The sequence below is a fragment of the Lasioglossum baleicum genome, chromosome 5, assembly GCF_051020765.1.
Source record: "Lasioglossum baleicum chromosome 5, iyLasBale1, whole genome shotgun sequence".
NCBI lineage: Eukaryota > Metazoa > Arthropoda > Insecta > Hymenoptera > Halictidae > Lasioglossum > Lasioglossum baleicum.
Genome location: NC_134933.1, coordinates 9,219,472 through 9,233,961, shown reverse-complemented (window position 1 = coordinate 9,233,961; position 14,490 = coordinate 9,219,472). Strand labels below are relative to the sequence as shown.

Below are 14,490 nucleotides of genomic sequence, written 5' to 3'. Positions count from 1 at the left end.
CTTGTTGAAATGATTAATGTAAGAATAATCTGTTTATGTGGCTCCAGTCGCTTGCAGTTGGTGCAAGCAATTTTTATTTTGTAAAAGGAACTACAAAATAGAGATGACAATCTTGTAAATGAAGAGAGGAAGATGTGTGAGTAACGAAAAAATGCAATGTCTACTATAATACAATCAAGGAACGTGTGATTCTTTGATGCGGTTGTTTAAAGTTATTGTTAGAAATCGGCCACATCATATGCAACGACCTAATAGTATGAAGATCGAGGATCAGAACGACCATGTTCCACTGTTAAATGACGACATTTGTCACCGACAGGCTTTTCGAAAGAACGAGTCCGACTATCCACGAAGCTCGAAGCGTCGTTATCCTCGAATCTAAACCCGCCGAATTTCTCGGTGCATCGCGTTCTGATACGAGCGGGGCGCGGCTATCTTGAAACTGCAGCGATACGAAATATTGCGGATGTTATGAATTATAATTACAGGCCACCCTGTATAATTTCCGTGCTCGGGGGCCCACCTTACGGCGAGCGATACTCGGAATGATCGGGGGCCCCAGCGCGCGGCGGATTCGGTGACGCGGGGCACGTTGCAGAATGTTACGGGGAGAGATCCGCTTATCGCGCCGGGCTATAAACAGCGAAACGCTACCGACGGGGTTAATTTCGTTTTCTCGGGAACCGCGGGGCTCTCCCGGGAAAGGGTAAACCCTTTAGGGCGGCTGATGAAAGCGTTTCTGCTGCACGGGCATCGAGATAACTTCATTTCGCGGTTTAGGGCACCACGAGAAAATCGGGTTTGTTCGGGGATTTCCGTCTGGTTTGTACAAATAGTGGTGAAACTGCAGAACACGTAACGATTTCGATGATTTTTCTCGTTATAAACAGTGTTGTATGTTTTTCTAAATCAATTTCACCCATCAAGATTATTTAGAATTAACTATTTACTTGTTTAGATTGAATTATACATTTATTTAGACACACGTGAACAGTGTCATGACTGCGAGGGAAATATAAGACTGAATACTCAATACGCTTCAATAAATACGTGCATGTGCTTTCATTTTAAAAATTGATTAATCAGCAAAATTTCTACAATGAATATATACATATCTACACAGAGTTTTTTTAGTGAAAAATCTATAATATCATTTTTCATCTAACGCGGCTGTTAAGGGTGGTAATCTGGACACATTTTCCGATTTTGATGTTCTGTGAGAGGTACCTTCAAGTTCGCTCGATCCAAAAATCAATTTTATTTCATTCCCTTCAAGTGTAAGTGTCTCAGCAGAGGAGTAAAATTGAACCCTTCGAAATAACCTGATATTAGAAGGAAGTGTATCCCGTTAAATAAAATTGATTTCTGGATTGTTGGAAAGGGGATCACCCCTATAAGTGTGGCCACTGTATTCGGCGTAGTGGTGGCCGACAGTTTTTCGCGAATATCTGAAGAAAAACTTGTCCGAAACATTGAGATCGATAACTTGTCGAGAAATCGTCGAAACCGAAGGGTGGGTAGCTGTTGTCTTGTAACCATCGTTAATCTCGCTCGGGGTAAAGAAACGTTTTGCGGTTCGGGAGTGGACGTTGCACGAATGCCACCGGGCATATTCGGTTCCCTGCGGGACGCGTTTACCGGTCCAGAAGGGACAGGGACCATCTCGAAACAACAACGAGGAGAGTGAAGGGGGTTGGTCTCTCCGGCCAAGAGAGAGAGTAAGAGAAAGAGAAGAGGGGGCGGCCCAGGGCACAGGTTTCTCGTACGGCAGAGACGGCAAAGCGTCCCGAAAGCGCAACAAACCCTTAATGATGTCATAATTGAATAATGCCCATAATCTTCCGCGTATTCTGGCCTTTTTGCCGTTTCTTACGTGGCTCGTCGAGCTACCCGATCGCTTTAATTCGAAGCAGTTACACGCGAATACGGCCGAATAAAAAGGCTCGTGACGCCTCGTAAAAACGTCGATGATAATTTGCGTCCCGTACCCCGCAAATTGATTGTTTCCGCACGCTTCTGTTCTCGTTTCCAGAATCGTTAACCCGCTCGGCCCGGCCCCGGCGATGCGAGCACGCGCGCTACCTGCAAACGCGCGCATCGATTCACTCCTGCTGACTTCCGGTGCTGGACCTCTCGCGATCACTCGGGATTTCAACTTGCGAGACACGATGCTCGCGAACGCCTTCGCACGTGTATCGCTGTTCCAGAATAAAGGAACGCGAATCTTTGTAAGAATACCGTCTGCTAGTAACTTAAGGGGGTGGACTCGTTTCTAGGATTGTAAGGGTGCGGGGTGTGTCTTCTAATTTCTCGATAATGCAAAGATAAAACAATGATTAGTGTGGCGATTAACTTCAACAATTGATTAAATTAGTGTCCGATTTCTCGATGATTTCTTCTTTTAATCAACGATTGACGATTAACTTCATCAATCGATTCAATCAGTCGCCGATTTTTCAATGATTACTTATTTAATCGTACACATTAATCAATACAATCTTGATTAAAATGTTAATCGATTAATGCCCAACTCTGCGTTAAAGCAACGTTAAATAGCAGACAAAAAGCATAAAATTTGAATATGTACAAAGCGACAGAGAGCAGCGAAACGAATAAACGGACACGCGTCGTGTCTGGGCGCAGGTTGGCAACGGTCTAATATTATGCAAGGGAAAACAGCATTAGAAACGGACATTAGTGGTAATCTTTGGGAGCGGATCGCGACGGGGGTTGCAGGGGTAGGACAAAGGGCCCGGGTCCCTTATGATTGCAGATAAATTCAGGCTGGTTGGTCTTGATCGTAAAGCTGGAGGGAGCCTGTGCCCCGTGGCAGGCGGTCGCCGGTGTGTGCCAGAGCCCCGGAAAAATTATACGGTGAGAACAGGTTGGTCTCTCGAGAGTGCTCGTGTCGGACGTCCACGGAGACATCGGAAAAGCAGGTAGAGATTACGAGGAACACAATGGGAGTCGCGCTGCGTGGCAGAGAGTGTCGCTTAGGGCCTGGCCTGCCGTGGCGTGGTGTGGCGTGGCGTGACATGGCGCGGTGGCCGGTACCCCCGTGCGTTTTCAAAGCCGGACGAGTGACAGCAAAAGCGTAAGTCCTTTAAAGGATCCCATACCCAACGGGAGGAAGAGAGAGTGGCGCGGCGAGGAGTGTATAGAAACGAGCGAACGTAAAGAGACAGAAGCAGAGGGAGAGAGAGAGAGGAAAAGAGAGAGGAGAAGCGGAGAGGCCAGGAAAGAAGAGATCGAGAAGAGATATCCATCCCCACGGGGCACGGAACGATCATCCTATGGAGAAACGGTATGCGGTTCTGGAATTTCGTCCTTTTTGTGCGACCGGGTGATTTCAATAGACGAATCTCGAGGTCGGTATTGGTCCCCGCTGCGCGTATTCTACGGTGACATTTCCAGAGGACTAACAAGAGTAATATTTCATTGGGCCCTTATAAGCATTCGTTCGTTCATTGGCTGGTCGATCGGTCGGGTCGGATCGGAGCCACCTCGCGGCGGAGGAATATTATTGCATCTCTCGAGGAGCTCGGATCTCTTATTGACGCATCTGCCTAGGGAAAATATAGCACGGAAGGCCCTGGGTCTTGGTCGACCGAATCCTCGATTATCCAGGTATCAGGTTACACCCTGAAAGGCGCACGAACCTTTGCAACATTCTTTCGTCCGCGAACGGGGCACGGCTGAGAAAGATTTGCTGGATAACGACACCCGCGATCTCGAAATGGATTTTCATTTTAACTCTTGTGCAGTCAACCGGGCAAACATTTACTGTATTTCTTTCAACAGTTTGTTAAGCCCTTGTCGTACCATTTTCTTTGCAGTTACAGTGATTAGAACGTCTTTATGCACGAAAATATCGTGGAAGGGAAAAGAAAATGTATATTTTTGCATGGCTGCATTTATTTGAATCGATCACAAACGAAACAAATTTTATTTCGTTTAAAATGAAACGCGTAACATTTGTTAGACTTTGTTAAACGAGTCTGGCTTTGTCAAAGTACGGCAAAGGGTTAATGTTCCTCTAAAAAATATTACGAAATTTCTCAGAATGTCCATTCTTTACTCGCTAATATATTCATTTATAGTCTTATAATCAGACTGCGGATTTGACGCATTTATGACAAAAATGGGAAGATGTAATTCGAAACAGTGAAAAGATTGAAATAGTTTAACAGTGTCGTTATAATATTTTGACCATATAAAAATTATTAATGAGCAAAATCAATTTTTACTTAGCTCTTGTAGATTGCAATTGATGTATAAGAATTTTATTTTGCATAGAGATCCACAGTCTACTTATAATGAGAATTTGTACAAGCCTGTTAAATACAGAAAGTTTTTAAATGATCTATAATTGAACATTTCTTCCGAGGCTAGAATAGTTTGATTGTAGATGATTTTCGTACAATACTTGAACGTGTAGTAATTGATTAGATAACCAACGTATTTAGCAATGTAAACAATATTGTGAAGAATGGTGAAGCAATTTTTAGTGGTGGTGTAACTCGTCAATGTTTCATTTAATTCTGACAAAACACTGTGGAAAACTGTGAACGCTAGGAGTACCAACCCCAACGTTTATTAACCCTCGAAAAGCAGACGTTGTTAAACGAAGTACCATTACAACTGCGATTAAAAAGTACGAGTAAAATAATTTTATGCATTTTACGTGTTAAGAGAAGGATTTGAGTGCACGAACACCCGCAATCTAGTTATTACAATAATTGTGTTAATCGTCAGTAGACTGTGTGAGTCTTACCGGAAAATAAAAATTGTCCAAGTAAATTTTGTAAGAAACAGAAGTTAAATGGAAATGTATTTCCTATTCTAATCATTGTAGCAAGTCCTAAATAAACCGACACATTGATTGAACAGGAAGAGGTCACTAAGCGATGAAAAATTGGACAACGCATGGGCAGAAGGATCTAATCACGTCGTCTCTGTCTTCCCGATTGAATTACAACGATTGACAGTGACGGAATCAGACGAAGGAAGAACGAGAAAAGCCGACCGCATCGGGGACAAGACAAATTCAGGGCGTGCGGTCCACCCCGAGGGCTAACGAAACGAAACGAGAGGACAGAGAGGAGAAGAGAAGTGAAGAGGGAAGGGCGCAGATCAGCTAAAGAAGAAAAAGAAAAAAATAGGAATAATCAAGAAAGCGTTACTTAACGAGGGTGGTTTAAGCTGCGTTCCGCCCGCGCGCTCTCTTACCACGCCGAACGATATTTCAAGAGATATGATCCTGGATGAGCTTGCACATTCGAACAAAAGTCGACGTATCGATCTCGGTCCTTACACAGAGGGACGCGGTCCTATCTAGAGTTTCCCGAGGACGGGTCGTAAATCGATTTAAAAAAAGGGAGAAGCAAAAAGAGAAGCAAAGAGAGAGAGACAGAGATCGGGAACGAACGATCAAGTCGATTGGAGGGGAACTTGAAGGACTTAACCAATGGATGACGGGATGCTGGGTACGTTTCGACTCTAGATTTTTAACCCTCGTACGCTCCTCGGAAATAGCTGCATAAACTATCGTAGAACAACATTTTTCCTTTGCACTACTTTAGATGCGGATTTTTATGCATTTGTGAATTATAAAGTCGCAGAAGGTTTTGTAAAATCTATATTAACGATTATCGATTTTTATTGAACCGCTTTTTCCCAAAATCGATACAGAACTTTTTTATTTTTCTTTTTCTCAAGATCCGCAGTCTACCAATAAATTTGGAGATCCTCAACTTCCGGGCTTTGCCCGGAAATTCATTTTTGATGCACCCCTTCTTTCCAAAATCGATGTAAAACTTTTTTATTTTGCAGAATGATCCGCAGTCTATCACTAAGTAAGTTTGGACATCCACAGCTTCCGGTTCTGCCCGGAAATCAATTTTTATTGAACCGCCTTTTCCCAAAATCAATGTAGAACTTTTTGATTTTCCTTTGTTTCAGAAAGATCCGCAGTCTACCAATAAATTTTGACATCCTCAGCTTCCGGTTTTGCCCGGAAGTGGCCTTCGACTTTCTGGGGACAGAGAGGGGCAGCGATGGAGTAGTTTGAAGTCGGTTGACTCCAGCTGCTTCGATTCCTCGCGACCGCAGATTCGATTTCTGCGACCGTGTCGTTTCGTTCCGATTGTTCGCGCTGCGCCCTCTAAAGAAGACGTTGAAAAATGAACAGGATGACAATTGTGATTACCAGGGGACGAACAACGGGCAACGGGAATAAAGGGGCGGGAGGAAGAGGGAAAGAGAGAGAGAGAAAGAACAAGATAGCGGAGAAGGGTGTGAGGAAGATGATGATGATGATGATGATGAGCGAGTAGAAGATTAGCGTGGCATTAAAGGTGCCATCCCAGGCGTTCCTTTATTTCGTGCTCCGTGAAGGATCGACCGGCCGGCGAGCGAACGCGACGAACTTTATAAATGCGCTCTTGTAAATCATTTTGCCGCGCACGCCTCGCGCTCTCCTACCTTCTGGGAAAGAAGGTGCAACCACCCGTGGACAGGTAACGCGCGACGACAGCAATATCACGGGCTAATCTAAACGCCGCCGGAAAAATCGCGAAAGCCGTCCGCCAAGGCTGAAGGTGGATACAGTTCAGGATATTGCAGCTCCGAGGTTCGAGCAATCCTAACGCTCGATACTGTAAAACCAGCGGTTTACAGCCTTTATGCTAAACAAATTTTTTTCTGCGACTTACTAACTTTTTTTAATAGATGTAATAGTATAGACACGTTCTTACACGTCCCGTGCCACGTGTGCCTTCAGGCTGTACTTGTTTAATTGATTTAATATTCACTTATTTAATGCGCTGAAAACATATTTTATAACGAGTTTCACACTGTAGGATATATTTCCACCAACAGAAGGAGGCATTCTAAAAAATGCAGTATAGAACAAAGAACGTGTTAAATAATTACCATTTTACTAAAAAAAAGTGAAAACTACAAATTAATTTTTTATTGAAACATTTTGTAAAGTGTAACGTCTCAAGTGAGTTGAGTGTCTAACATATAAGTTCTATTTTATTGATAGAAATATTTGGAGCTTGTGCAATGTTCCTGGATGACATGTTAACGAACATTAGACTATACACTAAACATGATAGACTGTGGATTTTTATGGAAAATTGTGTGCATTCTCCAGATCAATTATAAAAAGAGAAAATGAACTTTCCTAAAATGTTCGAAGACTGTTTTTCCCGATGTAGGTATTTTTCACAATCGCATTCAGGAAAAACCGATCGCCCACCACGCTGATCATCATTACACACCGGTATCTTATTTTTTCGAGCCGTAGGCCAGGCACCGTTGTTGCAACAACAAAGTCTAGTCAGGGCTTGTAAAAAGCCCGTAACATGAAAACCGTCGATCGAACGGCTGCATTCTGCGGTCGAGAACGGTACCCGCGAGGCGTTCGACATATTTCCCATACAATTTCCGTCAAATAATCGGGTTCAATGAATCATTTATGTAACGTTGGTACGCGAGAAATTTTAAACGCGGCAGAGCAGGAGAGAAGGAGGAGAACCACACCGCGCGGTACACGATGTGTATACATTTAGTTCAGTTGGTACACGATGAAATCGGACACCTGTATCGCAGGAAATCGAATTCATAATTACATTTTTAATACGTACAAGAATTGTATGCATTTATGACAAAAATGAGTGGGTGTAATTAAAAACAATGCAGTCGTTGGGGAGAATTGAGAAATGTCGTTGTAACATCGCAGCTTATTAGAAGGATTAAAAAAGAAATTAATATTCTGCTTCGCTCCAGTTTGTTGCAATTCAGGTGGGAAATTTTGATTTTCCATAGATGTACAAAATAAAATGTTCGTCCATCATTTGCATGGGAATTGAACTGATTAAAGATGTATTTCTTGTCAAATTTCATTTCAAATAAAATCGTGAGAAGTCGTATAACTCAACTTTTTGCCAATCAAAAAAAGAGAAACTCCACGAGCATGGGATCAATCGAGTTGCCTGAAAAATCTCAAGATCGACCGAATAAAATAGAATTTATTTCTTGAACACTGAACACTGAACCGTTCTAAGAATTCGATTCACCGTTTGCACTAATTCGTCGAGTGTGACTCGTCATCGGAGAAATGAAAGTGTAAATGAAACGTGTTTTTATTTGTATTTGGTTCTTCTTGTATTTAAGTGGTATCTTTTAGTTAAAAACAAATACAAGTTCCACAGATATAAATTACAACGAAGTTTGGGACAGCTATATTCAATATAATTATTAAACAAACTTGTTTGAAATAAGTAGCAGTCAAGGAGCAGTCCTTTGAAGTAAATTTCAAACACAAAACACTTAAAATAGTAGGTAGTTGTTGGCAACAAAATTGAAAAATAATTCGTAGCGTAAAGGGTTAATCGTTTGCGAATGTCTATGGTTGGGATTGGAATGGTGTGCGGTAGAAATAAATAAAATAAAAGTACAACGCAGATATGTTGTGTAACATCGGAAACGAAGATAATTAAGTCGACTCGAATTTGCTTGAGCCTTTCGCGGGTACAAGGAGGGGCGTTCGAATAAAAATGTTCGCTGGAAGAGTTACAACGACGCGTGGCAAGACAAGACTAGAAAATGAACGGTCCGGGCTCTCTCGCCGACTAGTTTCTCCGGCGCAAAGTGATGGCGGCCACTCGACGCTGAACCAGACGCCGCCGCCGCCGCCTGCACGCCGACGAACGAGTATATTAGCGTTAATAACCCCGTTCTTTTTTTTTTCCTCGCGATTCGAAACGAGTGATAAGAGCGCGCGCCGGTGATGCATTAAACGGTTGTTGCATGGATCGGGTCCGACTTCCGATCCGCTGGAACGTTGCGCTCGGAACAGAGGCCTTGTAAACGGAGAAATTACGGGAGATCGTATCGAAATAATTAACTGGGAAACAGAATTCCGAGGCTCGCGGGTTGCTTCCGTCCGCGAGCCTCTATCTCCTTAATGCGGAACACAACTTATCAGAAGCTCGTCCCGAGGCCGCCGCGCCGATACGCCGATTTCTCGCGCTATGCCAATCGATGATTTCTTGTCTAGCACTCTTGCACACTTTTCCTATCTGCGACGCTAATTACAATGCCATAATCGCGAGAAAACTGGAATCGGGGGGCTCTCATCGCCGCCCGGTTTCCCCCATCGCCGTATCTCCGCGATTGTGCTAATTCTTAACGGAAGTCGGCTCGCGCTATCATTGTAGAAGAAATGATCCCCATAATTGATTAACACTAGAACTACCAGACCAGTCAAAATGACTGGATTTGCAATTTCATTTTACAATTACTACTTCATGCTACATCTTTTTCCCACAATGATGTAATGACTTTTACAGCGATAACTAAAGGAGTAATGTAATGAATTTTATTTTTGTTTAATTTATTCAGAATCAAAATAATGTTGTATCGTCGCTACTTATACCAATACCAGTCGTTTTGACTGGTACTTCTCTAAGTGGAAAAGTATTCAATAATTTGTTCACCGAACCCGAAATCGTTTATTAAATATTTCGATAGATTTATTGATGTTTTACGCAACGTCTTATTTTGGCGCCACAACATAAACATAAATATGTATAGCTGCGATGTAACGATAGTTACCATAGCCGTTGGAACAGGACCTAATTCTTTTTCGTATGACAATATTTTACTAGCCCTAAAAATGGCAAAACGATTGAACATCTCTGAATAGTTGCAAAAAGTGAACAAATATACCAGTGGAATGCTCTGATATCGAGGATGGGGAATTGTATGAGCATGAAGAAAATGAAATTGAACTTTACAGTGATAATAGTAATAAATAGGGTAAATGTTACGTTTAGGGGAGGCTGAATAGTAATAACAGGACAAATAGTAATAATGAGATAATAGACACAAAGAAAATGTTCAGGAGTCCACGGAAAGTGAATGAAAAAATATTTTGAATTTACGTAAAAGAAGACGTGTTTGTGTGCCTTTAAGTTCTGAAGACGAAAATGGAAGTATGCAAGATCCAGGTGGGAAAAATAAAAGGAGGGTCTAAAGCTGGAAGATTACCGCTACATAATATTTTCAAAGAAATATTCAGCCCCATATTCCTTTTGTAAGATGGTAATCAATCAATAAATATATAAATATTCTATTATTACATATTGTTTAAAGACCAGTTAATCTGACTGGTTTTGAAAACTAGCTTCGTCTTACCTCGGAGTTCTAGTGTTAAAGAATGGAAAAGTTTGTTCATCCCGAGTCAGAGGTAATTAGCGGAGTTAGTAGTGCTAAGAAGTAATGTTACGATCGTTTGACAAAAAATATTCTTGGAAACTACATATACGTACACGATGAGTTGTGCGAGAAATGATTGTCTCTTAATTAGTGGCTGATGGTGTACATCTATAGTAGAGATATTGAAGTATTTACTGGCTGGACTTTCAATCGATAAGTGTGTATTTTATCGACGAGCAGCAGTTCGATGCGACTGGAATTCTTTCGCAGTTATGGTCGAGAAAGTACTCATACTCGCGACGTTCTTGCGCAAGATTTACTTATAACATTTTTTAAAACGACTTCGCATACGCAATGGCTGAAGAATCGAGTCTAGGATGGGGCATAAAATCTATGACGCGATAAATGCATCCGTTACAACGTATATTCACACTCTTCTCATCGTTTTTAAACTCGCTCGCGTCACTTTCGATCTCTTTTAAAACGAATGTCAACATGCTGAAATTTTAAACAAATTGTTCCATTACCGAAGAACAGCCAGTTTTCAACGCTGATAGGAAATAACAAAGAACCTTCCGCGCCGGAATGGTTAACTTGAAAATTAAACATTTCTTCCGAGCCTAGAATAGTTTCATTGTATCCCAGATAGCACAAAGACATCTCAAAGACGTCTGTTGTTGGACATTCAGGCTTCTTAAAGACGTCGTGAAGGTCTTACAACAGACGTCCGAAATAAGACGTCTTTAAAACGTCTTTGAAACGAAAAAGACGTCTTTTAGGACGTAAGACTTTTAGATCTAAAATGGTTGTAAAAAAGACGTCTTTCTATCATTTCGTGGATATGAAATCGATGTATTGATCGATTAAATTGAACATATTTGATAATGTAAAGAATATTGCTTATAATTAAGCTTTAATTACGAAATCATGCTTGAGAGAGTGCAACATAAGTTTCTTAGGTTTTGTTCATATAAGATGAATAATCCTATGTCAATCTTTGATCATGATTACTGTATAATATTAAACACAATCAACCTGGAAACATTGTCTGCTCGTAGAATAGTATCCGCGACCAGAGCTTTATCTTTAATTTGATTAATAATAATATTGATTGTCCCCCTTTCCTTATGCAAATCAATTTCTATGTACATACATACCCGAACGTGTTTTGAGATCTAGAGCAGGATTTCAAACACTTGAACCCAAATCCACATATGGATGAATAAATCCTATAAATCGCATTATTGCAAACTCTAACAGACTAATAGTATTGTTTTTTTAATGGGTCGTTACACACATTCAAAAGAAAATTACGCACGATTATCTGATAATACAGATACAGAATAATTCCAACAATTTTTTGTACATGTCCCCTCTTAGCTAAATTACGTTAATTCTTTTTGTTATTCTATTGTAAACATCTGTGTAAAAGGACTTCGGCCCGTTTAAAATAAATATAAAAATAATAATAATGGTACAGGAATTTCGAATGTTGACTCTCCGAGTCGCCCGTCGACCGCTAAGGGTTAATTGAGTTGCTGGGTATTACAAAGCCACGCTGAGAGTCCGTTCGAGAATTAAATACGACTAAAGAGATAAAAGAAGGCGAGGTTCGCGTGGTGAAACGTACGGCAAGAGAAACACGAAACGAAAACGCGCTGGAAATCGAGAAAAGGAACGTGTCTGTTGAAGAACGAGAAACAGGGTGAAAGGAACAGTGTTGTAGTTAATTGACCGTTTATTGCGGTTAAACGAGAACCATTAATCGACACAATTATCATCGACTATTATTAAATTTGCCGCGGCGGTGGTACGCGTGCCTCGATCCAGATATATATTGTATATGTATCTAAGCGAGAGAGAGAGAGAGGGAGAAGGCAACGAACGAAAGAGAAGGAAAAAAGAAAAAAGAAACACGGCATGGAGGAAACATTACGCCTACATTTCGCGCGAGCCCCGGACCCACCCATTGCATCGTGGGCCTTCTAACTCTCCGGTCTCGAGCCGCGATACATCAAGATCACGTTAAAGCCGCTTTCCTGAATCAAACGCCATGTGCCACTTACTTCATTTATCCACGTTTCCCCCGTGCTATTTTTTTCACCCCGTTCTTCGCTCAACCGTGATTATCATATTCCCGTTGAAATCGAAACTGTTCGATCGCTTTTGTTCGCGCCGTTTAATCGCCGCCTCGCTAGCCGAGATTCAATAACCGCTCAACGTGCTTCCTCGTTCCGACTTTGACAGATTCTTCCAGTCGCACTTGTTTTACTCTAATTTTTATTTGAACATTGCTACCTCGAAAGGTGAGATTTAATACACTGCTGAATGCGTCTCCTTCGTCCAGGAATTTTACAAATTTTCTACTCACCCTTTCTTGAACTTTCATTTTGAAAAGATTGTTCGGAAATTTTATAGACAAATTCGCTGTTAATTTGCTACCTTGTTATGTGAGATTTAATAACGTACACTGCTTAAATCGTCTCTTTTGTCCAGCAATCTTGACAATTTTTCTACTCGCGCTTTCTTCAACTTTTACTTTAAAAGGGCTGTTCGGAAATATCATAGACAAATTCGCTATTTATTTGTTACCTTGCTAGATAAGGTTTAATAAAGAGGCACACTGCTTGATCCGTCTCCTTCGTCCAGCAATTTTACAAATTTTTCTACTCGCCCTTCAACTTTTATTTTGAACAGGTTGTTTGAAAATTTTTATAAACAAATTCTCTGTTAATTTGTTACCTTGTTATGTGCGATTTAATAACGTACACTGATTAAGTCGTCTCTTTTGTCCAGCAATCTTGACAAATTTTTCTACACGCGTTTTGTTGAACTTTTGCTTTAAACAGGTTGTTCGCATCATAGACAGATTCGCTGCTTAATCGCTACCTTACTAGGCGTGATTTAACAACGTACCTATATACAGTAAAATTTTGTTTGTTGACTCGAGAGTCAATTGAGAATCTTATTAAGTAATCCGTAGACTTTTGAGAGGAGGAGAAATATTCTAATTAGAGCCGGCTTATTATTCAATTAGGGGCGCACCGTACATTGTCGGCGCGTGCATTATCGGCCGTATGAGCTAAGCCCAAGGTAATTACGCGTGAAGTAATTAATCATTTGTAAACACCGTAAAAGTCTCGGGGCAACAATGAATGACAACGGGGAGAGATACACACGGAAAGAGATTAATGAAGAAAAATTATGAAACCCCATAGAGAATAACGGATCGAAGGTCCGATTCGGAAATCGAAGAGCGGACTTCATCGATCAAAAAACGATATTAAATTATTTCAAGTCGACGAACGATTATGTTACACTGAGCCACGAAAGTATTTGAACGCCTTTTAAAACATAATAACTTTTTTATAATTGTACCAAACGACCTGATTTTTTTAGAATCAATTAGAAGCATTGGTTTATGAAATGATATGAAGAAAAGATTTTCCAAAAATTATAATTTAAAAGGTTACATTCAAACATAAAAAGAGGCATTTTCTAAAACTTCTTTATTTGGGCCCTTAAAAAAATGTTTAAATATGTCTTTTGTAGATCTACAGTAGTTACACACATGTTTAATGTTTAATGGAAATCGATTAACATACACACGAGCTACAAGCGGTTGAAAATGGTGAAAATCGTAGTTTTACTTAAAATCCATAGAATCGTACATATACAAAACATATATTTTAAATTTTCATTAAGAGACCAAAAAACAAAGTTTTAAAAAATGCCTTATTTATTTTTGCATGTAACCTTGTAAATTATAATTTTTGGAAAACCTTTTTTCATGTCATTTCATAAACCAATGCTTCTAATTGATTATAAAAAATCAGGTCGTCTGGTACAATTATAAAAAAGTTATTCTGTTTTAAAGGGGGTCCGAATACTTTCGTGGCTTCCACTGTACGTGTCGGAAGAATCGGGCTAGCGATGTTCGGTGGTCGTTTGATCCAGAATGTTTTATTTAAATTATGGATTTGTCCGATCTGCCGCGTTCAAGCCCCGTGCAGAATCCATGCAAAAGCGTGGAACGAATCACGATTTCATCGAGGCGGAAAGGAGACCGTGAGACGGGCCGAGACGCGTCGATCTCTCGCCCCGGACCAATTTGCCGCGTATTATTTACCATTAATTGTTCTCGTATCATTAGCCGTTTTCCCCGCACCGGACGCCGCACCAAGCCTGCCCGTAATTATTACAGCATCGCGTTAATAACACCGTGTTACGAATACAAGTTGCGAACGGGAGTTTAATGGCGGT

General features: G+C 40.8%; 2 protein-coding genes across 2 annotated transcripts in view; one reads left to right on the top strand and one right to left on the bottom strand.

Annotated features, from left to right (window-relative positions):
* LOC143208786 (uncharacterized) overlaps positions 1-12,872 on the top strand; it is a 105,410-nt gene extending 92,538 nt beyond the window's left edge. Inside the window, exons 2-4 of the mRNA XM_076423586.1 lie at positions 4,891-5,486; positions 5,833-5,855; positions 5,962-12,872. Coding sequence (XP_076279701.1) covers positions 5,265-5,486; positions 5,833-5,855; positions 5,962-6,070 — 354 coding nt within the window. The 5' untranslated portion in view covers positions 4,891-5,264 and the 3' untranslated portion in view covers positions 6,071-12,872. The remainder of the gene's footprint in view (positions 1-4,890; positions 5,487-5,832; positions 5,856-5,961) is intronic.
* Ft (cadherin-related tumor suppressor fat) overlaps positions 1-14,490 on the bottom strand; it is a 150,494-nt gene that overhangs the window by 119,967 nt on the left and 16,037 nt on the right. The gene's annotated exons all lie outside the window — the stretch shown is intronic.